This window comes from Ovis canadensis, chromosome 26, assembly GCF_042477335.2.
Source record: "Ovis canadensis isolate MfBH-ARS-UI-01 breed Bighorn chromosome 26, ARS-UI_OviCan_v2, whole genome shotgun sequence".
NCBI classification, from domain to species: Eukaryota; Metazoa; Chordata; class Mammalia; order Artiodactyla; family Bovidae; genus Ovis; species Ovis canadensis.
The window spans coordinates 53,807,121-53,830,180 of record NC_091270.1 but is presented as its reverse complement, the minus strand read 5'-3'; the positions used below and the strand labels follow the sequence as shown (position 1 = coordinate 53,830,180).

The 23,060-nt window shown below is 52.4% G+C and overlaps 1 protein-coding gene across 26 annotated transcripts in view; it reads right to left on the bottom strand.

The window, feature by feature from the left end:
• Nucleotides 1–1,905: 1,905 nt before the first annotated feature.
• The window catches only part of CSGALNACT1 (chondroitin sulfate N-acetylgalactosaminyltransferase 1), a 340,608-nt gene continuing 319,453 nt past the window's right edge, over nt 1,906–23,060 (bottom strand). For all 26 annotated transcript variants that reach the window (XM_069572748.1, XM_069572763.1, XM_069572746.1 and 23 more), the window contains 4 exons: nt 13,706–13,884; nt 12,783–12,877; nt 5,580–5,661; nt 1,906–3,525 (listed from right to left, as the gene is read on the bottom strand). In XM_069572748.1, the coding sequence (XP_069428849.1) occupies nt 3,236–3,525; nt 5,580–5,661; nt 12,783–12,877; nt 13,706–13,884 (646 nt within the window). In that variant the 3' untranslated portion in view covers nt 1,906–3,235. The remainder of the gene's footprint in view (nt 3,526–5,579; nt 5,662–12,782; nt 12,878–13,705; nt 13,885–23,060) is intronic.

Genomic DNA, 23,060 nt, shown 5'->3' with positions numbered 1-23,060 from the left:
ACACCTGGTCTGCCGGTGCTTTGACTGTGGACTTTTCAGCCTCCAGAACCTTGGGACATCAACGTTGGGTGACGAAGCCACCCTGCCTGTGGTGTGTGTTACAGCCCCAGCTAAGACAGATCCCTCCTGCATGTGCTTAACGAGGCTTCTCGCCTCTTGATAAAACCCTTTACTTAATAAGCTTTAAAAAGAAAATGAAACTCGCTCAGCCATGTCCGACTCTTTGTGACCCCATGGACTACAGAGTCCATGGAATTCTCCAGGCCAGAATACTGGAGTGGGGAGCCTTTCCCTTCTCCAGGGGATCTTCCCGACCCAGGCATCAAACCCAGGTCTCCCGCATTGCAGGTGGATTCTTTACCAGCTGAGCCACAAGGGAAGCCCAAGAATACTGGAGTCGGTAACCTTTCCCTTCTCCAGGGGATCTTCCCAACCCAGGTATCGAACCCAGGTCTCCCACGTTGCAGGTGGATTTTTTACCAGCTGACCACAAGGGAAGCTTTAAAAAGAGGGAGAGAGAGAGTTTGATTTTGCCGTCTCTTCTCTTAAGGCTTGCCTGGTGGCTCAGACAGTGAAGAATCTGCCAGCAATGTGAGACCCATGGAGAATCCCATGGACAGAGGAGCCTGGCAGGCTACATTCCATGGGGTTGCAAAGAGTTCGACACAACTGAGCAACTAACACGCTTCATCCACCCTCAGCGTCTTTCAAAATCCAATTCTCTGCCTCAGGCACCTGTGCGGTGCCATTCACACCTGCCCAAATGGCTGGTTACCCATGGACTTTGGCCTGGAGGCCCCGCTGGGGGATACTCAGGTCACTGGCAGACACACACGCTCCCGCTGCCAGCCTGAAGAGCAGCCTCTGGACCTGGAGGAAGACAGGCTGGCGGGGGCAGGGTCGGCCCCACCAAGCCCGAGACCCACTGCGGAGACAGACCTGGGCCTGAGTCTCCTCCAGGAGCACTGTGTATGTGGAAATAAGAGGGCCCTCGGAAACCACTCCTCAACTTCTAATCAAAAATGACAAGCAGGGCTTCCCGGTGGCTCAGGGGTAAAGAATCTGCCTGCCAATGCAGGAGACACATCTCCTGATCTGGGCAGATCCCACGGGCCACGGGGCAACTAAGCCGAAGCGCCACAATGACTGCGCCTGCGCTCCAGAGCCCGGGAGCTGCAACTACTGGAGAGCACCCGAGAGCCCGTGCTCTGCGACGAGACGCCAGCACGAGGAGAAGCCGTGCACTGCAGCTAGAGAGGAGACCCCGCAGACCACAGCTAGAGAAGCCTGAGCAGCGGCCAAGACCCGGCAGAGCCAACACTAAACAGAGGAAGAAATGAAAAAGAACAAGCAGACTGTATTAGCTGCCAGGCTGTCCACCAAGGTTCTCCCCTCCTGCTAGATCAGTGCCCCCAAGGGGTCACCTGGAGGTGACATGAGAATGTTTAGGGGTCCCCGGGGTGAGAGGCGCTCCAGTCATCGTGGGAGGAGGGGTCAGAGACGCTGGGTACACAGGGCATCCCCCATCAAGGAATGACCTCCCCCGAAACACCGCAGAGCCAAGGGGAGCTGGTCGACACTCAGGAAACCCATCTCCAGAAACTAAAGACCTGGTGTTCTGACTTCAAGAAGAAATCGTACCCACAAATCACATTTTATTAGCTGTACAATGCCACCTTCCATTCATGTCCTGGGTTTTAATTGGATTTTATGAACTACCAGTACAAATCAGTACAATGCATTTTTTTTTTTTTTTACACCCACCAACAGCTTGACTGTTCTTGGAGCTTTTAAACAATGAGTTGATTGTGGGCAAACAGAAGGCAAGGCACTTGAGAGATAATTAGCTCCTGTATCTGGTGCTGGCTAATAAGTAAATAACTTTCACATAAACATAGAAACCACTAAATGTTAACTGCGTTTATTTTAATAGTTGTAAAATGTAATAAAATGAGATTTTTCAGAAGCATCTTGGTGAGTAAGTAGAACATCGTAATTTAAAAAACAAGTCACTGCCGCTTGGCTGGGTTGGAGGAGCCCACCTCACAATCGTCTGTCCCACTGGACGCTGGCGGGTGGAGTGACCTTTCACCAAAGACGTTTCTTTGTGTTTCTTCTCGTGGAAGCCAGAAGCCAGGAAGAGCACCCTGCTTGGAAAAGAGAGCGTTTGGTTCATATAGCCTGCTTTGGTTTATTTCAACAGGTAAGAAAGTGGTCCCCAGTTCCCCTGAGGAGAAAACGTGTTTTCTGACTTGTGTCACCAGTCTGAGTGAGTTTCCTTCTCTGTTAAGGTAAAAAGTACATTTTCCATTCCCTCCGTGTTCAGTTGCTCCATTTCGGAAATACTCTTCAGATAAAGTATCCATGTGCCTGTGTGGTCAGCAGCCGCAAGCCACGCCATCCCCGATGACCGTCTGCCGGCCAGTCCCCACAGGGTCAGCGTCTGCCACATCCTCGGCTGTGGGTCACAATCTGATGCTCTGAACTGAAGCAAGGCAGCGAAAAGTATCTTCTTAGAAAATACCAAAATGTAGCTAACTTGTGCTCCTTCATAAGGCTTGCAAATGGGTAATTAAATAAGCAGAATATAACTCATAAGCCAAAAAAAGAGTGCATTTTTAAATAAAATTAACAGAGATGGTTAAAACTACAGCCAAAAAGATGAGCAGATTACTTCCGGTTAACGTTGGGGGAGATGATACAATAGCTACGAGTTTCTTTGTTTTCTCACTTTTAGTCCATTTGGTTTTGCTTACTATATCCACGAAGATCACCATGAGTGTTTCTCTGAATTTCACACCGTCTCCCAGACCCCAGAGAAGGGCTGATCACCCCTCAGACCGGGAGGCAGGATGCTGGCCTTCCATCCTAATGAACTTTTTACAAAGCTTCCCTTCCTTCATGAATATTTCAATAAGCGCAGAACAACAGCACTGGCTTTGCTGTAAACACAATCACAACCTCCACGCCATCAGTCTCACAAAGAGGTCCTCTCTGTCGGTTGCCGCGGTTTGGTGCGTCTGGGCTGCTTCTGCAGGCCAACTGTGGGGGGCGTTTGACGCCTGTTGCATAAGCCACACAGGCAGAGAGAAACGCCCCCTCGTCCGTTTTACTAACCCGTCGAATGCTTTCCTTGCCCTTTTGGGGCAATATTTTTCCTTGCTGCAACTGCAAAAAGGAAAAAAAATAATAATAATAAAGTGTCTCGGCACCCCTGGTCCCTTGCAGGGGGCGCTCATGACTTCCTGCTGGCCGTCTTGCGTCTCTGTCTGCGGAGGTGGGCCTCGATCTCGTGCCTGAACACCAGCATCCCCAGCTGCCCGTGCGACGCCTCGTTCATGGCCTTGGACTGGATGCACATCCGGTACTGCTCGGGCGCCAGCTCGTCCTCGCAGTGCTTCTCGTGCCACAGGTGGAAGAGGCCCCGCGCGGGCGCGCGCACCACCACCAGATTGCTGTGCAGGTACTTGCGGTACAGGTGCACGTCCTCGCCGCCCCAGCCTCTGATGTCCAGATCGAAGCCACCTGCGGGGCAGAAGACCCGGCTGAACGCGCGCCGGGGGACCCCGGCTCGGTCCCGCCCCGCACCAGCGCCCTCAGCAGAAGCAGCTTGGGGAGGTCTCCCCGCCCCGACCCCCGGAGTCCGGGTGGTGCGCGTCTGCCCGAGTCAGAGAGCTCAGGAACCCCCCTCGCCCAGCACGAGCTCCTGGAGACCGCACCCCGCCTCGCCGAATCCCGGAAGCCTGGGCAGCCGTCGTCATAGCAACGCGGGGGTCAGCGATGCCCGCAGCGCCCCCCACGTCCCAACCCAACCTCTGAACGGAAATTCGTGGCACTCTGTTCGAACGTGGCCCCCTCCTGCCCCTGCAGAGGAGAGACCAGGGAGGGCCCGGAGGTGTGAAAAATTCATGTCCTACAGAAGCGCCCTCCCTCCTGCGGACTGGAGTCCCCAAAGCTGTGAGTGGCCCCCACAAGCCAGTGAGAGAAGTAACTTGAAAAGGGCTGGCCTCACAGTTCTGAAGTTTTACTTTGGACACCTTACTTCACATCACAGTGGCCCCTTCACACCTTTCCGAATGGTGACATCGCCCTATTAACTTAAAGCCATCACGTCCCAGACAGAACCAGGAAGCAGTGGCCACTTGCTTGCCACTGTTCCTTGCTTCTCAAGAGTTCTTGGCCTCGGATAAGAAACAGTCAATCAACGCTCAGTGGCTTTGTCATTTAGCCAGATTCCCTGAAGCCCCCAGGCCACGCTGCTCTGATGGAGCCAGCACTGGGCTGGGGGGGGGGGCCTCGACACACCCCTGCCTGTGAGCAGGGCTGCTAGGCAGTTGAGGAAACATGCAGGATTCTGGGTCGGGGCCCGAATTCAAGTCTTGGTTGTCACACCAGCGGCCACTGTGCCTCTCAGGTTCAAATTCGATAAACATACATCATCGCAGATCACTTTTCCTTGCATACAGAGCAAGGAAACAAGAGTTTCTCAAAGTGGAAATTTCCTTCAGAAAAGTTTTAAAATAAGTCATTTTTGAAAATTAGATTTACACACAATAATTTAGGCCATTTATAGAGAAATCGAAGAACACCCGTGGTGACCTGCTGTGAATCTGAGCACACTCGCCAGAGGCCCTTGACTTGTGTGTTCTACTGTTTCTTGCAGGACTTAACTTCAAGTCATTGTTTGTTTGTTTTTCTATTTTCTGTCTCTGCCACACGGCACGCAGGATCTTAGTTCCCTGACCTGGGATCGAACCTGTGGCCCCTGCAGTGGAAGCTTAGCGTCTTAAACACTAGACCTCCAGGAAGTCCCTTGGGCTTTTATTTAGTTAGGTGGTTTTTTTGAGAGTCCTATAGTCCCTGCAGTCTACCAAACTTCCTGGAACTCCTCAGATTGACTCACTGACCTTACAAAGAGAAGCCCAAGGCCTTGGGTGGGAGGGGAGGTGGCGAAGAGAGAGCAAGACTGCTGAGCCCCAGGAGACGTAAAGGTGGGGGTCTCCACATGAGGACGGGCCTCCAGGGGACCACCTGAGGCCCTGGGCCCAAGATCATAGCTCTGGCCTGTTCACTTGTCCCCTGGTCGTGTACAATCCACGCCATTCCCTCTAGAGGCTGCAGAGTGGGTGCTGCCCCGGGGAGTGACGTGCTGTCTCCCAGGGGACAGGAGACCCCCGGGGCTCTCTAGCTGTGAGGTCCCTCTGCCTCTCTGAGGCTTGGCCTCCAATCTACAACCGGGGGGCCTTTCCCCTCCGGGTTCTAGATGTGTGTGTGCATGCAGGCACATGCGTGTAGGCATCGGCATACATACGTGTCCCTGTGTGCAAGTCGACAGTGACCGCACACTGCGGACCTGAAGTGATGTCTAGGATTTTCACAGGCTCAGCACGGAGAAACTGGGACCCTCCCAACCCTTCCGTCCAGGGGATCCCCTCCCCGTGGAGGACGGTCTGTGCAGAGGGAGCAGGGGCAAGCCCTGAGCGACTTGGTTTGGAGCCACGTTTATGCAGCGACCTCCCGGGGAGCAGCCTTCTTAGGGACCTGCACGGTCTCCATTGGGGAACGGGCTCTGGGCTCACCTATGTTGATGAAGTCGGACCGGTACTGGCACGTCATCCCGAACCCGAAATCTCTCCAGAATCCAGTCTCCTTCTTTATGACCTGCAGGGAGAGTGCCATCACTGGACGGAGGGAGACGGAGTGGACACGGAGGGGGGGCCGCTGACACAGCCACGCCTTGGCGGGGGCGCGGACGACCGGGCACAGCAACCCCCCCATCCTCAACAGGCCCGGTGACTTCTGGCACCTCTAGCTGGGGTGTTTCCAGGTGTAGGCTTGCACACACACACACACACACACACACACACACACTCAGAAACCAGTGGGGAGGGCCGGTTTGGGGCAGCACCATGGAAAAGCCGTTTGTGTGTCCAGCCCGGCACCAGGGGGGGACGTTTGAAAGGAGACAGAAGGACCTGGAACTCAGCCATCCTGGCCCAAGGGCGCGAACAGGACCCCCTCAGGGGATGAAAAGAAAGCTCGAGTCAGCAGTGCTGGCCCAGGACAAGGACTCAGTGAGGCCAGGTCCTGGGGACACGCTCTGTCCACTCATCCACGCACTGCTTTAGTACCATCTGCTCCCCCAGTCTGAGTAGCTGGGGGAGGGGGTCCCCTCTGGGTGAGGATGCAGCTGTAAAAAGCCAGGCCTGGCCCTGTGCATGTCTTACTTCAAAAGTCCATTTCCAACATACTTGCTGGAGCAGCAAGACTTCAAAGGTGTTTTTTTGTTATTTATATACGTGCGGCTGCAATAAGCCTGGAAACAGATTTGTGACCGTACTGGTTACTTTCCCGGATTCATTCTGGAAGCTCACATAGGTGCTGGGAGGAAAGGAGGCCCCCCAGCAGGGACCCCTCCCGCCTGCAGTCCCCACCTGGGATGCCGGGCCTGGGTCCCCGCTAACTGGGAACGGCACATCCTGACCCACGCCCCTCAGGCAGGCGCCCTCCCCCGACCCCCGGTCCCTCTGTTTCCTCTTCTTTAATTAGCAGGTTGAGCCAAGTCACCCTGAGGGCTCGTCCAGCCCAGCACCCAAACACTCACTCCCTACTGAGCCCACATTCCTGAGGGCTTACTCTGTTCGTGAGTGTAAGCGTCCTTGCTTCTGTCCAACTCTTTGTGACCCCATGGACTGTAGCCCACCGGGCTCCTCTGTCCATGGGATTCTCCAGAATACTGGAGTGGGTTGCGATGCCCTCCTCCAAGGGATCTTCCAAGCCCGGGATCAAACATGCTTGTCCTGGGACTCCTGCATTGCAGCCGGATTCTGTACTGTTGAGCCACCAGGGGAACTCCATTCTATCCACTCCACAGGCTAGACTACACTCAACAAATGGCCTGCAGAAGTGGTGATGGACCTAACGTTCCCTTTACTCTGCAACCAATGAGACCACCTTATTCCACTGCAATCTACACACACAGAGGTCATTGGCACTCTGCCTGGCATGAACCAGACCAAGGAGAAGAAGGGCCAGGAGTGGGCCTGTGTCCTTCCAGCTCGACTCCAAAACAAAGGCCTGCTGCAGGATAAGCCCCCAGCAACAATAATAATTGATTAGTATCAGCTGGAGAGATTTCACAGGGCAGGAAAGCCTAGGAAAATGTCCACTGCGTCCCTTTTTAGAAATGGCTTCTGCTCCCAGTGGTGGCAGGGACGCTGCTTCTCCTGCAGCTGATGGCTCCTGTCTTTTCTGGCAGTGGGGACAAGGCCTGGGTAAAAATGCAGTGAGAGAGCCACGCCAGCACCCCAACTTCAAACGTGTGGCAGAGGTCTCCCTGGAATTTGAAAGAAAGCCCCAAGTGGGAAAAACAAGGCCCAGCGCCGGGGAAGAAAGAGGGATTACGGAGGTGGCCGGCCAGGACCCGCTGAGTGGACGCAGAGCCCGGCAAGCTGTGGCCCTCGCCTGGGGATAGTGCAACAGACGAAGGTGACCTGTGGGCGGGGAATGAGCTACACAACACTTCTCAACGCGGGCTCTGAAGCCCGCAGGCCACGGAAAGCCGGTGTGGGAAGAGTGAGTGGACATTCAGCCCTTCGTGGGGACGGACCTGGTGGTGCCCTCAGCAGGTACCGTCGGGGGCCAGATGGGCACGCTGGCCGAGGCCACACCCTTCAGCTGGAGCCTGAGGGGCCTCAAGTGTGTGTCAGACCACAGCCCGGCCCCATCCAAGCCCTGCAATGGGTTAGCTCCCTCCACCCCAGGCAATCAGAATAAAACCCGTGGGGAGCCTGCGAGACCCACAGAGGCCCCAGGTGATCTGCTCCTGGCTGCACCACCTGTCTTGGGTCCCCGTGAATGTGCCAGGCTCACAGGCCTCCAAAGGCTGGACACCCACCGGACACCACCCAGCCAGGGTCGCCCACCATGGGGACTCCGCTGAGAGCAGTCACCCTGACTCCCCGCCAGCATCAGCTCCCACTTCGCGTCCCGCCAGCCGGCTTACGGTTTCCCTGAAAACACCATGGCTCCCAGAAGCGCTCCTGCTGATGGGCTGTTACTATCTGCCGTGCGCACCCACCCACCACCACTGGTGAACCCAGGCTCCTTCACAGCTAGACCTGCAGCCCCCGGACCACCATGCACAGGCGCCGGCCCTCAGTCACTCCTCTGCCGGAGAAGGAGAGCACCCGGCCACCGGAGACAGACGCAGCTTGGGTAGGAAACGCTTAGCCACGAGGAGCTCGGCCCAAGGCCTAGGCACCCACTGAGGAGATCCCCAGAACTGTGAGATCTTGACCCACAGATAGAAAGGCTTCCGCCTTCCTAGGCTCCGAGCAGATGGCTCGACTTCTTAGAACCTCTGCCCCCGGCTCCCGGACAGGGCACAGTGACACACACAGGCGATGTCCACCACATCAGAGGAGGAGGAGACTGCAGACGGCGGTGATGCTGGAAGGGCAGCATCGCCTGGCCGGGATCGCACCCGTTTCCAGCGCCCTGCTCATCGCAAGGCCGCCTGCCCCTCCGCCAGCCCCATCTCCATGCCCAGCAGGCACTGCTGTGCTGGCCACACCCCATGGGATGGTGGCCACGCGACGGGAGTGATGACCTCTGAGCAGGACTGAACGCCAAGCACAGATCGGCCTCTCCCCACAGATGCAGGAAGGCGGCTCCCCGCAGTCACGCGGGAAGCATGCTGGGTCAGAAGGTAAACCAAACTACAAATACTCAGGCAGAATATTTCCGCTACATCAGAGACAGGCTCCCCAGAACCAAGGCTGCTGCGTCTGGCTGCCCTCATGTCACCAGAAACCCCACAGGCCTGGGGTCTGCAGGCCTGCCTCTGGCCTGGCGCGATGCTCCGCTGACGTCCTGGGATGCTCCGTAAACACCTTCCGGGAAGGGCATGCCCTGGGCCAGGAATCACGCAGTGAGCAGCGGACACCCTGGTCTGTGGGTCTCGGGGCCAGGCTGCCCCTTACCCTGCCGCAGGCCCCTGGGGGTCTGGGCCCCGAGGCTGCACCGTGTGTGCATGGGCCTCGGGCTGGGAGACGGAATGACTCGCTCACTCAGCCAGTCAGGCCCGAGCCCCGATTAGCACCAGCGTGGCCGTGACGGAGACCATTTCTTGAGAAGGAAGGTATTTCGCAAACCAGGGCTTTCATAGAATGGGTTTAAGAAATGGACTCAACTGCCACCTGCTCCAAGACTTGCAGTAACTCACACTTTTCCACCAGTCTCCTTTTACCTGCATTAAAACATGAAGTCTCTTCTGAAGGATTTCGTGCTGGATCAGGACTCAGTCCTGGGAGTTGTGACCCAAAGTCAGACCCTCTGCCCCCTGGAAGCACGGGGAACCGAGAACACGCCCCCACCTTCGCTGCTGCAGTCAGGGAGTCCCCGACCTGCGCTCCAGCAGGGAGGCTTCTGAACAAGCGGCACCGCCCCTGAGCTGCAAGGTTCTCCCTGTGACGCGAGCGGGACAGTCCTCACGGGACCATGCAGGCAGAGAATGCCAGCTGCCCCAAGGCCACGGACACAGCATGTGTTAATGGGACTCTCGGTTCGCAGGGAGAGTCTGCTAGTGGAACAAGCAGAAACAGACGAAAAGGATGGCCCAGGCCCAGTTATCAGTTCTTAGAAGTTTAAACTGAAATTCAGGCCGGTGGCAAAGTCCTCTTTGGACGAAAGGAGAGAGAAGGGTCTAAGCAGAGAGAGCTGAGGCCGCGCCTGCACACCACGCATGGTGGCCTCAGTGCTGGAGGGGAGATGGCCCTGGGCGGGGGGGCGGGGCGGGCAGCTCGGGAGACCCCGGGCAGGGCTGCCCGCCTGGCAGAGCAGCAGGTCACACCCGGGTGCCAGGGTCTGCAGACAACTCCTCTGTGATCAGTCTGAGGGTCAGATTGTGGATGGCAGTTCACCCTCAAAGGAATCAGGGGTCAGGGCTGTGCTGGTGTGGCCGGGACCAGCAAGGAAATCTCTCCTCAGCTCTGTTCTGAGACGTCAGAGGGCACCCAAACCAGGCCCCGTGGGAGGACTGACGTCTGGAAGACAGGCAGCTCCTTCTCCCGTCACAGATGGGGCTTTGAACACTTCATTTGGAGCACACCAGAGGGCCTGTGGGATTTTAGTTCCCTGACCAGGGATTGAACCCATGTCCCCTGCATTGGAAGCGCAGAATCTTAACCACTGGAACATCAGCGAAGTCCTCAAAGATTTTTTTTTTTTTAATAGAATTAATCTGTGTTTTGGAATCGTATCTCTGGCCTAAGGTGACAGAGAGACTGGAGCATAAGGAGAGAGGATTTCTGACAGCTTCTTGCCGGGGGCCTCAGCAGGAACTGATAAGGCTCAAACCAGGAAAGGGGATGTCTGAAAGTAGCAATTATTTAAATTAGGGTTATTCCTTTCTTGGAAGGCTGTTTCTACACTAAAGCATCAGCAAGGCCTATCTCAGGTTTAAAACTCAATAGGTCAAACAACAGTACGAAATCCCATGATTTCACTTAATGCTGATTACTAACTGTACTCAAATGTACAGAAAGAAGTAACCCGAACACAAAAGAAGTCCCCTTAAATTTGGTTTCTCACCTTTGTCTGCAGGCAAATGTTATCAAATGTCATCCAATGTCACAGGCCAACAGCCAGAAGTGATAACTGGTACCCAAGTCACATCGGCAGGGCTGCTGGCAAAGCCTGCCTCTTGTCTAGACGTGGCCGTCACCTGTCACAGCCGAGTTCTGCATCTGAGCTTTGCCTTCCCCTCGATACTGACGTGTTCCAGCAGAGGCTCTCGAGACCTTATTAATATGAATGTGTTGGATGTTTCAAGCCAAAATGAACCCCTGGCAGGAAGTCTTTCCTAATTCGCCCACCTCCAATCACGACCTTTTATTTTAGCCCCTCTCTGCACCCACACGTCCACTTTCCACCGAGTTAACTCTTGGGGTTGGATGTTCTCTGACATTTCCCTTCTATTTCTGTTCTCACCTAGATCTCCAGCAAAACTGTTTCCACCACACTAGGTAAGTGAATCCCGGTATTGACCTGAGCTCTAGCTGGCTGTGCGACCCAGGCTGAGTCTAGGAGAAAGAGTGAAGGTCTCAGGTGGACTTGGAGGTGAGTGTTCAAGGATGCAGGAGAGCTCAGAGGCCTCAGAGCTGTGGACACAGCAATCTGAGTTCTGCTTCTGACTTGACCACGCACTCTGAGGATCCGAGAAACTGGTCTGACCAGAACCTCTGGCTTCCCTACAGGAACGGCAACAAAAGGATGAAACTTTTAACCGTTCAATGAAATGAATTCCCTACAAGCAAGTAAGGCCTTGATTTGAAGCTGAACCATGAAACCCATTCGTCAAATGCAAAGCAGTACTTTGTTTAAACTCAGAGGAACTTTTACTCTGAATGGTTGAAAGAAAATAAACCTGGAATTTGATTCCACTGGAGCCCTATGAGAAGCTAAGAACTCTATGGAAAGGAAATGTGAAATTTCTCTGTCTCAACAGGGGCGGTAGCACCCCTAAGTAGGTAAACATTGGTTCTTGGGGAATGAAGAACTCTTCCAGTGTTGATGTGCGAAGCACCTGCGTATACACACAGCACGCAGAGTCAGACAAAGAAGCTGCGATACTCAAACTTCCCTGGGGGAAGAGAGGACGATGGTCAGGCTCCAACTGGGACAGGGTGCAGAATCACCCTTGTCCAGCCTGGAGTAGCCCAAGCTGGAACTTTCCAGAAAAGGTCATTTTGTATCAGCTGCCACAGAAGAACAGGAAGGGGACCCGGGATGATGGGGGAGAGGGTATGGGAGACAACAGGTCTTCCTACATCTGGAAGCTTCAGCACAGAATCGGCCCTCCAGAAGAATTTCTTAGAACACGTGTTCAATGAAATCAGCTTCCTTTCACGCTGTAGGAAAGCACTGGGGACTCCAGCACTCCTCAGGGTCACAGGGAGGCTTCTGTTCTCCACCGTGAGAGGTGACAGAGTGTGGCTTTACCTTTCCACAAGAGATGGGGCCTCCAAGGCAGTGGCCCCCACCCACAGCCTAAGCCAGCATCGGCTTTAGACAAGCACCCTGGTCCCTGCAGACGATGGTAGCCAGGTGACAACAACCCAGGGGCACAGGGACCCTCTGCTGCCTTCACCCATCTTCCTGAAACCTACGCGGTTTCTCTGCTGAAAGGACCAACGGAGACATCTCAGCTTAAGGAGCGCCTCGGTGCTGTGTCTACCCCTCACCTGTGCACCAGGATCTCAGCACAGAGTCCCTCCCACACTCCTGTGAAAGCCACCTGGCCGGTGACACTTCCGATGCTAATGGAACGGTAAGCGGGAGCGGTGACCTGCCCCGCGTCCCTAACTCACTGTGTCCCCGGGGGGTCAGCCACCTTTTCCTAACTTCCATTTTCTACCTGTCCAATCAGAGCCTGAACCTCAGCTTTCTTACCTCGTAGCGCTCTGCAATAATAAAGGGAAAATGTGCTTCGTCCATAATATAATGATACTGGTTTCAAAAATGCCAGAAGAAAGCTATAAAGGTATGAAACTACCTTTCTGTAAGGTACTGCTCCTATTTACTTCCCACTTTTAAATACTGCAAGTACTTTTTAATGGATGAGGTGCTGGAGCAAAGGCCAGAAAATCTGCCAAACTTACAAATCACTTAAGGAAGCAACCCCCAGATTTCCACTCACCTCCACTCGTGGCCAGGTGCCCCTGGGGACAACAGACATGAAACAGAGCACCCCCCACCCAGGCCCCAAGGGGAGCACTCACCAGCTGCTGCTCCAAGGCGGGGACTGCATCGTGATGGCCGTATATTATGCCAGGATTGTACTGACTGAAAAGGACGGGATAAAACACCTTCTTCCCTGCAGATCAGAAAACAAACACTCACTTAAAGGGACAGATAAAGCTATTAGGCTTAACCATTTATATTCACCCCTTGGACACACCTCTGGTGTCTGCATGCATGTCCCTGCTTCTCTTCACTAGACCCTGACAGATCTTAGAACTGCAGCAGGTAGACCAGATGGACAGACTTGGATTCCTGACTTCCCAGGACAGGGGTGATGCTCCAAGGGCTGACGGCCAGTGGTTCCAGCATGGGACACCACCAGAGGGAATGGGTGTGAACGAGGGTCTCAGTGCCCCCTGCCCTGCCAGATCTTAACCCTTTAACTACTGGCTCTCAGGGCAGTCGGCCAGGGTGACCTCAGGCAGCAGGAACAGACTGAGGGAGCCCAGGGTGGCTGCTCTTTATCCACTGACACAAAAGCATCTCAGGTTTTTTAACAACTGACACAGCCATTCCAGTGGTGAGCAGCTGAGTGTCGGCTTTGCCACTGAGCTCCAGGCTTTGAGAACAGTTTTTGGGTCGTGGGTTCTTTCTGCTCGGGGCCCCTCCTGCCCTGGGGGCACGCCCCCCTCTGTGGTGTCAGGCCACATCCTCCCCACCCCACTTGCTCCTGGTTGTCCCCTGAAGCTGACCTCCCAGGAGAGAACAGAAAAGGGGTTATGAACACGCCTTTGGGACTGACAGCCCAGAGCTACAGTGGCCGACAGGCCCCAGTGCAATACCAAAGGAGGAATCGGTGAGACGGCTCCCCTGTCTCCGTCACCGGGGGGCTGAAGGCTGACGTGGGAGCTGGTGGTCAGAGCGAGCTGTGCCAAGAAGGGTGCCCGGGAGGGGAGCCCACCTGGCTGCGTGTTCAGCCTGCAGGTGTTGAGGAACTCGGAGGTGAAGTAGATGTCCACGTCACAGAAGAAGAGCAGCACGTTGCTGCCCTTCCAGGAGCGGGCGCCCACGTCCAGCCCCTTCCCCCGAGAGAACTCCCCGCTCAGCTGGATGAAGGTGAAGTTCCTGAAGTTGGCGGCTCTGAAAGGGGAGACCAGACACGTCACTCAGGGGCCCAGGCTCGCAGGACAGAACTCCCTGGAAAATGCACAGCCAAGGCCCACAACATCTTACCACATGTCCTCTGAGACCCGAGGGCACTGGGATTAAGGGCATGAAAATATCTAGTGAAGTTTTGATGTGTTTCGATGCTCAGTCATGTTCAACTCCTTGCGACCCTGTGGACTGTAGCCCACCAGGCTCCTCTGTCCATGGAATTCTCCAGGCAAGAATACTGGAGTGGGTAGCTTGTCCCTTTTCCAGGGGATGTTTGCAACCCAGGGATGGAACACAGGTCTCCTGCGTTGCAGGAAGATTCTTTACCGTCTGAGCCAGTATAAGTACCAATTTATTTCTTGTTTCTTCCCATATTGAAAACAACTGTCATGGCTAATGTGAGGGAGAGAACACGAGCCTGTGAAGACCAGGCAACAGGACCTGGGACAACCCCGTGGCCCTGGAGCCAATGAAACCATTGGCCAAGGAAATACAGCCACGCTCCAATGGCCCCACCAAGCAGTTCCTCATCAGTACTGAAGTCCAGGAGCCCAGCAGGATGGTCTGGGTCTATCCCCAGACACTCACACCTGGACCCCCTTTCCCACCCACAGGTGAAGCAGCCGAACATGCCAAGGACATGACGCCGGGATTCAGAAGGTTGGGGCGTCTGGGGCCTGGCTCTCCTGTGCATCAAGGCTGTGATCTAAGCAAGCCCATCAATCTCCTGGAGCCTCGGTTGCCTCATCTGCAAAACGGGAATAACGACACCTTCCTTAACTGCTCAGAGTTATCCGTGAGGCAGGCATGGCCAAGAGCATAAAGCACTGGGTAAGCATCAACCAGTCTGTTACCAGCACAGGGCTGGGTAATGGAGTCCAGGTGTTTCTTCACTTGGCTGTTCCTGCCCAGAACCTTCTGAAATGGGGCATGTCTTGAACAAACGTTCTAGGAATTCATCCAGTACCGAGTGGGACAGGGGCTGTCTTCTCCCAGAGAGAACCAGAGACCCACTCTGGTCCCAAGGAGCGCCCGAGTCCGCCTGTGCAGGGCTAGTGTCCAGCCAGCACCCCCTCCTGCTGGCTGCGCACACCTCTCCTGCCCGATGGCTTCCTCGCCCCTGGCTCTGAGCCCTCCCTCAACCCAGCCTATCCCACCCCCCAAGTTCTCTCTAATCTCGATGCCTCAAAAGAAGTTCAAAAACCCGTGTGGTGGTGGTTGAGTCACTAAATCGTGTCCAACTCTTGCGACCCCGTGGACTGTAGCCCAACAGGCTCCTCTGTCCATGGGATTCTCCAGGCAAGAATACTGGAGTGGGTTGCCATGCCCTTCTCCAGGGGGTCTTCCCGACCCAGGGATCGAACCTGAGTCTCCCACATTGCAGGCCGATTCTTTACCATCTGAGCCACCAGGGAAGGCCCTGCAACAACCCACACCCACTGTCTGATGTCTGTGACTGTCTCGGGTGAAGGCCAACACGAATGCAGAGGCATGAGCTTTACACGCGCAGTTGAATCAGCGGAGCTAGTTCTGCTGCCCCTTCCTAACGGCCACCTCCCTTTAGACCTGGGCGTGAGCTTGGCTGCGTTTTATCCTGGAAACCTGGGCCCAACCCTGTCTGAGTCCAAGGCCAGACAAGGCAGGAGGCCCGGTGCCTGGTGGAGCACTGGAGGGTGAGTCAGGAGCCCTGGGCCGTCTCTGGAGCCACGCAGCCCCACTGGGTGCTCGGCAGGTGCTGGGGACTAAATGTGTCCACGGACAAACGACTCCAGTCCAGCCCTGCCCCGCGTTACCCGGGGCAGTCCACTTCTCGCTGCCAAGCCTCATGGATGCGCTCGGGCCCTTTGCAGGCTCAGATTCTACTGCTGGTGAGTCAGCCCAGCACCTGCTCTACGTGAGGGGAACGCTCCTCTTTCGGAACTCCGTCTCGACTCTTCTACCCGGGCAGGTGGCCCCGGATCCTATTTCCTGAGGTGCGCCTTGAGGTTGCGTCCCAAGGCTTCCCCCAAAAGGAATGGCGTGGCCTCCTTGTCCCCAGAGAAGACGTCCAGCTGACATGTGGCCCTTCACCATCCTCCCACCCCCCCGGAGGTTTCTGCAGCCTACCTCCCCCTGCCCTACCTGGTCACTTTCCAGGACGGTTCTACCCTTAAGAGATGCCTGACTCTCCACCTGTTCGTCTGAGCCAGCCTCCCAGGCTGCGTTCCCCGCCCGGGGGCCCGGCTTCCTCTCAGCTGCAGCAGATCTCTGCTCTGGACAGTCTCACAGTCCACACTCTGTGGGGCCCGCCCAGCCCACGGGGACGTCCGTCAGCTGATTTCCAGGGCAGGCAGGGCTGCCCTGCTGAAGCGTCAAATCCCGGTTCAGATGTATCTGACCCATGACTCAGGTGCCTCCTCCCAGAGGCTTCCCAAAGTCTGTCATTAGAGGTTTCAAATAGAAAAAATGCTTCCTATTTGAACAACAGCAAGTAACTTCTGCCAAGAGTAGAGGAAGGCAGGTCCCTGAATTGCGTTAAAAGACACGCAGGATTTTCGTCCCAAATAGCCTACAGTTTATCGGTGCTGACATTCCAAATATTCACACAGATAGCGTACTTGCTACTTACTATGTGGAATGTCACACATTCACACAAAGTCGAGTCACGGGGAATAGTCAAAATAATACCGGCAGTGTTAGACACTCAACTACCAGCGCTTCCCTGGTGGCGCAGGGTAAAGAATCTGCCTGCCAACGCGGGAGACTCGCGTTCAAGCCCTCATCCAGGAGGGTCCCACATGCCACAGAGAAGCTAAGGCCGTGCACCACGACTACTGAGCCTGTGCCCTGCAACGAGAGGAGGCCCCGCCGCGAGAGGAGGCCCCGCTGCGAGAGAGGGCACCGCTGAGGAGAGAAGGCACCCCAATGAGAGAAGGCACCCCAATGAGAGAAGGCACCCCCGCGAGAGAAGGCACCGCAGCAAGAGGGGGCCCCGCCGCGAGAAGCCCGAGCAACACAGCAAAGAGTAGCCCCGCTCGCCACAGCTGGAGACAAGGCCTCACAGCACGGAAGACCCAGCGCAGCCAAAAATAAATAAATTATGTATATTTGGTGGCTCAGACGGTAATGCGTCTGCCTACAATGCGGGAGACCCGGGTTCCATCCCTGGGTCAGGAAGATCTCCTGGAGGAGGCAGTGGCAACCCACTCCAGGACTCTTGCCTGGAAAATCCCATGGACGAAGGAGCCTGGTAGCCTCAGTCCGTGGGGTCACAAAGAGTCGGACACGACTGAGCGACTAGCACTTTCACCTTCTTACTGAACTGACAGTGGGGAGGATAAGCCGCCTGGGGGCTGAGCGAGCGGCAGGGAGATGACTGAGCAAGAGCTGCAGGTCTGGGGTGCTGGGGGCTGGGGGGGCACACGTGCCCCACACAGAGGTCAGTCTCATCTGTTCCGTCCCCTGGTTCCCCAAACCCTGGTCTGAAGTGAAAGTGAAAAAGTTGCTCAGTCGTGTCCAACTCTTGGTAACCCCATGGACTCTACAGTCCATGGAATTCTCCAGACCAGAATACTGGAGTGGGTAGCCGTTCCCTTCTCCAGGGGATCTTCCCCACCCAGGGATCGAACCCAGGTCTCCCACACTGCAGGTGGATTCTTTACTGCTGAGCCACCAAGGAAGCCCAAGAATACTGGAGTGGGCACCAGCTCCTGCTGGTGGCGCGGGGACCGTGTACAAAGAGGCTGTGCAAAAGCAAGGGCGTGTTCAATACGGAACACCGACTTGCTGCAGTGGGCCGTGGGTGTGGGGACGTGCACAGCATGACCACAGGCCGCAGCCCAGATGCAGAGGCGCACAGGCGGGGGGCCGTGCTGAGCTCTGTCCATCCCCACCCTCTCCGCCAGAGGACGGGCATGCAGGGACCTCCTGCGTCAGCTCCGCGGTCTCCTCCCCGGGGATCCACTTCCTCCACGGACTCCAGAGAAGATCCCCCCCGATCCTCGTGGTCCCTGTCGAGCGGCATCCCCTCCCACCCTCCCGTGGGATGAGGTGTCCTCTCTGGGCCCCCAGGCGTCAGGGCCAGTCCGTCCTCCATCCTCCGGGACCCAGTGCCTTATCTTTCGCCCTGTGCACTTGACCCCCCAGGCCTGTCCTCTAAACCCTGCAGGACAGGGGCTGTCCTTACCTCTATCGTCAGGGGTTATCAGCGCTTGCAGTAAACAGTGCCCACGGGACACAGAGCACCTCCGTAAACACTGGATGAGTCAGGAGATGAGTCCATGGACTCAGACCCAGGGCCTGTGGGAGGCGCTGCCCCAGGACACCACCTCGTCCTCTGGGGTGGGTCTCCCTCCCCAATCAGGAAGACGCCCCAGTCAACTCTTTCTCAGGCACAAACCCAAGCTTTACAGAAGATCACAAATATGTCAGTAAAAAAAAAAAAAAGAGCACTGCGGAAAATAACATGTAATTTGGTTTGAAATATTTCACTTATCCATACAAAGAAATGTAGTATCTAGCGGCATGTCCAGAGTAACAAGGGCTTCTCAGGTGGCGCTGGTGGTAAAGAATCTGCCTGCCCATGCAGGAGACGCAAGAGATGCAAGTTTGATCCCTGGGTCGGGAAGATCCCCTGGAGAAGAGCATGGCAACCCACTCCAGTATTCTTGCCTGAAAAATTCTATGGACAAGAGGAAGCCTGGTAGGCTAGAGTCCTTGACATTGCGAGGAGTCGGACACGGCTAAGCAACTGAACACAGAAACGACAAGAGTTACTGCCTTGTAAGAAACGGGGTTTTTCACAGCATCACATTTTTTACTATGTAATTTCTTTGTATGAATCAAAGTCTGCAGTTCCAGATGGCCCCAGGATTACTTATAATTATTTCTTCTCTTTTCTTCTTGAACTGTAATTATTGACTGACAAAATTCTTGAGCTTCTCCTTCAATTCCTTTCTCTTAATATAAGTCTGATGCATGGGGTCTCCTCCAAGTTAGGCATAGTCTTGCTGACAGAGGTTAAAATGACCTGAGGAAGCTACTGTTTCAACGGAGATTTAATTTCTCTAATTGACTTGCATTTCCTAGAACTGCTGGCTTAAAAATGATAGAAGATCTTGCTGTCTAATGTGATCTACTCTAATATCAATATCTTCTGACCGCTGCAAGGAAATTATCTTAATGTGACACTTCCCACAAAAGCTCTTCATTTAAAAAAAAAAAAAGCACATTTAAAAATTTACACAGAAATATATATTTAATGTATAACTTAAAAATTTAAATCTAACATCCCTGAATACTGACATTGCTTATGACTTCTACTTACTAAAGGGATATGAATATAGTAAATAATTTAAAGCTAAGCATATTCCTAGCTCGTTTTCCATAGCAGGCATTTAAAACAATTTAGAGTTCTCTAGTTTCTGAGTTTATATACAAGCCTGCTTATGCAGTTGCTTTAGCAAGTTTCTTTTGAAAAGATAAACAAAATTGACAAACCTTCAGCTTATTATCTTGAAAAATAACAGAAATGACTGAAATCAACAAAATTATAAACAAAAAGGGGACATTACAGCTGATACCACAGAAATACTAAATATCATGAGACAACTGTGAACAATTACATACCAACAAATTAGATAACAGAAATTGATTAGTTCCTAGAAACATACATCTTATCAAGACTGAATCATGAAGTAATAGAAAATCTGAACAGACAAATAATGAACAAGGAGACTGAATCAGTAGTCAAAAATCTCCCCAAATAAAAACCCAGGGGTGGCTGACTTTACAGATGAATTCTACTGAATATTTAAAGAATTAATGTGACTCCTTCTCAAATGCTTCCAAAATATTGAAGGGAGAACATTGCCAAAGTTATGAGGCCAAGTTTCCCTGATACCAAAGTCAAACAAAAACACAACAAGAAAGGAAAGCTACAAGCCAACATCCCTGAACATAATGCAAAATTTTCAACAAAATACTAGCAAATTGAATTCACAAGTTCATTAAAAGGATCACACACCATGATCAAGAGAGATCTATCCCTAAGATGCAAGGATGGTTCAACATCTGCAAATTAATAAAATGTGATACTCCACATTAACAGAATGAAAAATAAAAATTTTATTATCATTTCAATAGATGCAGAAAAAATTCAAACACCCTTTTATGATAGAAACGCTCAACAAATTAGGAATAGAAGGAATGTACCTAAACATAATAAAGGCCACATTCTATAAGTCCACAGCTAACATCATCGTTCTCTCTCAAAGTCACTCAGTCGCATCCGACTCTTTGGACCTCACGGACTATAGCTCCTCTGTCCATAGAGTTCTCCTGCCAAGAATACTGGAATGGGTAGCCACTCCTTTCTCCAGGGGATCTTCCCAAACCAGAGATCGAACTCAGGTCTCCCACACTGCAGGCAGATTCTTCAGGTCTCCCACACTGCAGGCAGATTCTTTACCGTCTGAGCCACCAGGATAGCCCACTAACATCATAATCAACAGTAAAAATGTAACAGCCTTTCCTCAAAGGTCAGGAACAAGACAAGAGGTCCATTCTTGCCACTTTTATACAGCACAGTATTGGAAGTCCTAGCAAAGTAATTAAGCAAGAAAATGAAATAAAATACATCCATCTTGGAAAGAAAGAAATGAAACTCACTATTTGCAGATGACATGATACTATATATGGAAGACCCTAATGACTTCACCAAAAACCCATTAAGAACTAATAAATGAGTTTAGTAACGTTGCGGGAAACAAATTAACATAAAAATCAGTTGTGCCATTATCAGTACAGATGTATTATTACTGCTTTATGCAGTTATCTATTAAATGAGATAGGAAAAAAGCTACACACAAAAAATACGTTTTTACTGTGTCTTCTATTTCCCTACATAGTTACTTTTCTGGCACTCTGTATTTCTTTGTATGGATTTGAGTTTATGTCTAGTGTCTTCTCCCATCAGCCACAAATACTCCTTTCATTATTTCTTATTTACCAGTGACAAACTCTCTCAGTTCCTGTTCAACTGAGGATGTCTTAATTTCTCCTTTATTTTTGATGGATTGTTTTGCTAAATATAGAATTCTTGATTGATAGAACTTTACTCTCAGCACTTTGAATATGCCATCCCACTTTCTATCTTATAAAGGATTCCTTGGACCTGTTGAGTTGCTTCACTGCTGCTGCTTATGTAAATAGAGGAGAACAAATCTAACTCCATATTGGAAGAAAGAATCAGTTGGTTAAATAAGAACCAACTTGTCTTGTTGAAAGTTTCTGACCTGGCCTACCTGAACAGCTGCAAGAACAAAGGATTCCAACACCAAGAGGTTTTGCAACAACCAACCACATCCCCTCCCCTTTCAGTAAAAAAGGAACTTGAATCCTAACTGGAGGAAGATGGTTCTTTGGGACATTAGTCCACCACCCACTGGCTTTGAAAATAAAGCCACTATTCCTTGCCCCAACACAGCATCTCTCAATTTACTGGCCTACAACGTGGTGGGCTATACAAGTTTGGACTCAGTAACACAGATTCTTTTACTCTTTGTCTTTCGACTATTTGTTGCATTTCTTAAGAGTTTTCCTGTTTGGAGTTTTTGAGCCTCTTGGATGTGTAGTTTAATGTTTTCATCAAATACAGGGAGTCTGGGGCCATTATTTCTTCAGATATTTCTTCCTGCCTCTACGTCTCTCCTCTTTCTGGATCGGATATCTCCCAGTATGTCTATGCTGGCATGCTTGACGGTATCCTACAGGTCTCTGAGGTTTACTCAGTTACTTTATTCTGTTGTATTTTTGTTTCTCAAACTGTATCGTATCAATTGACTAAAGTTCACTGATTCTTTCTTCTGCCTGTTCAGACCGGATCTTGAGGCCCCAGAATGAAGTTTTTATTTTAAATATTGTACTTTTCAACTCAAGACTTTCTATTTGGTTCTTGTTTTAACTGATCTCGCCTTATTTGGTGAGACAAGGCTCTTGTATTTTTCTTTACTTCTTTAAACGTGGTTTCTTTTCATTCCTTGAACATATTTAATACAGCTGACTTCGTGTCTTTGGCTATTAAGGATGACACCTGGGCTTAGCCTGGGCTTCCCCAGGAACAATTTCTAACGACAGATTTCGTTCCCTGCACGTGAGCCGTACTTTCTTATTTCTCTGCATGCCTCATATTTTTTGTGTGTAAAGCGAAACATTTCAATAATGTAATATGGCAGCCCTGGAAATGAGGCTCTCCACCTGTCGCAGGCATCGTTGCCATTTGCTGTTGTTGTTTGTTTAGTGACTTTCCTGAACTAGTTCTGTAAACTGTACTCTTGTGTGTGACCCCTTAGTGGTAAGATAGTGATTAGTCAAGGGTTTCCTTAAATGCCTGAAACCAAGTCTCCCAGTCTTTGCCAGGGGACTCTGCGAATGGTGGGGACTTTATGAACGGGGGGGGGGGGGAAGGGGGGCATGCCATCAACACACAACAGCCCAGCAGGGGACAACTTACCTGAGCCATTACTTCCTGAAGAATCTCAAGGTCAGTCAGGGGTCAAAGTAAGGGCCTGCTCAGGTCTTTCCTAGGTATGAGCACAGCCTCTGGATCCCCAGGAAGGTGCTGGAGCTTTCCCAGCCCCTTTGGAGGTCGCACTGCTCAGACTCACCTCCTGAGCTTTTTGGTTAGTCTGTTTTTCGCCCCCGCTCTTTTCTACCACTTCAGGAAGCCGCAATGTTAAAGACTGCCTGTAACTGTTTTCTGACAAACATCTCTGGATAAAAGGTTCCACTGTGAGGGCTCTGAGTCGGGTCAAATGAAGACAGGCTTGTGAGGAGGATCTCCCAAGGAAATCCCCAGGCAGGTCAACTAATGACAATTCTCTGAGAATAATGCTCTCAAGGAGCTCCAGCCATATACTGGCTCCCAGTGTCTGCCAAGCTGTGACTCCTATGGGCTGCTGACCGTCAAGGTTATTGACAAGCTGAAGGTGGGGGGAGGGGTGGAAAAGGGGCAAGTTAAAGTTCCCAAAGCTCCCTGTTCACACCGAGATTCAGTGATATAGAGAAGCACTTTCTAGTCTGTTCCAAGCTTTAATTTCCATAGTCTTACAAAAGGTGATTCTGATGATTTTTATGAATTTTCTCATTACTTTTACAGAGGAGAATTTTGCAAGGTCTTTATT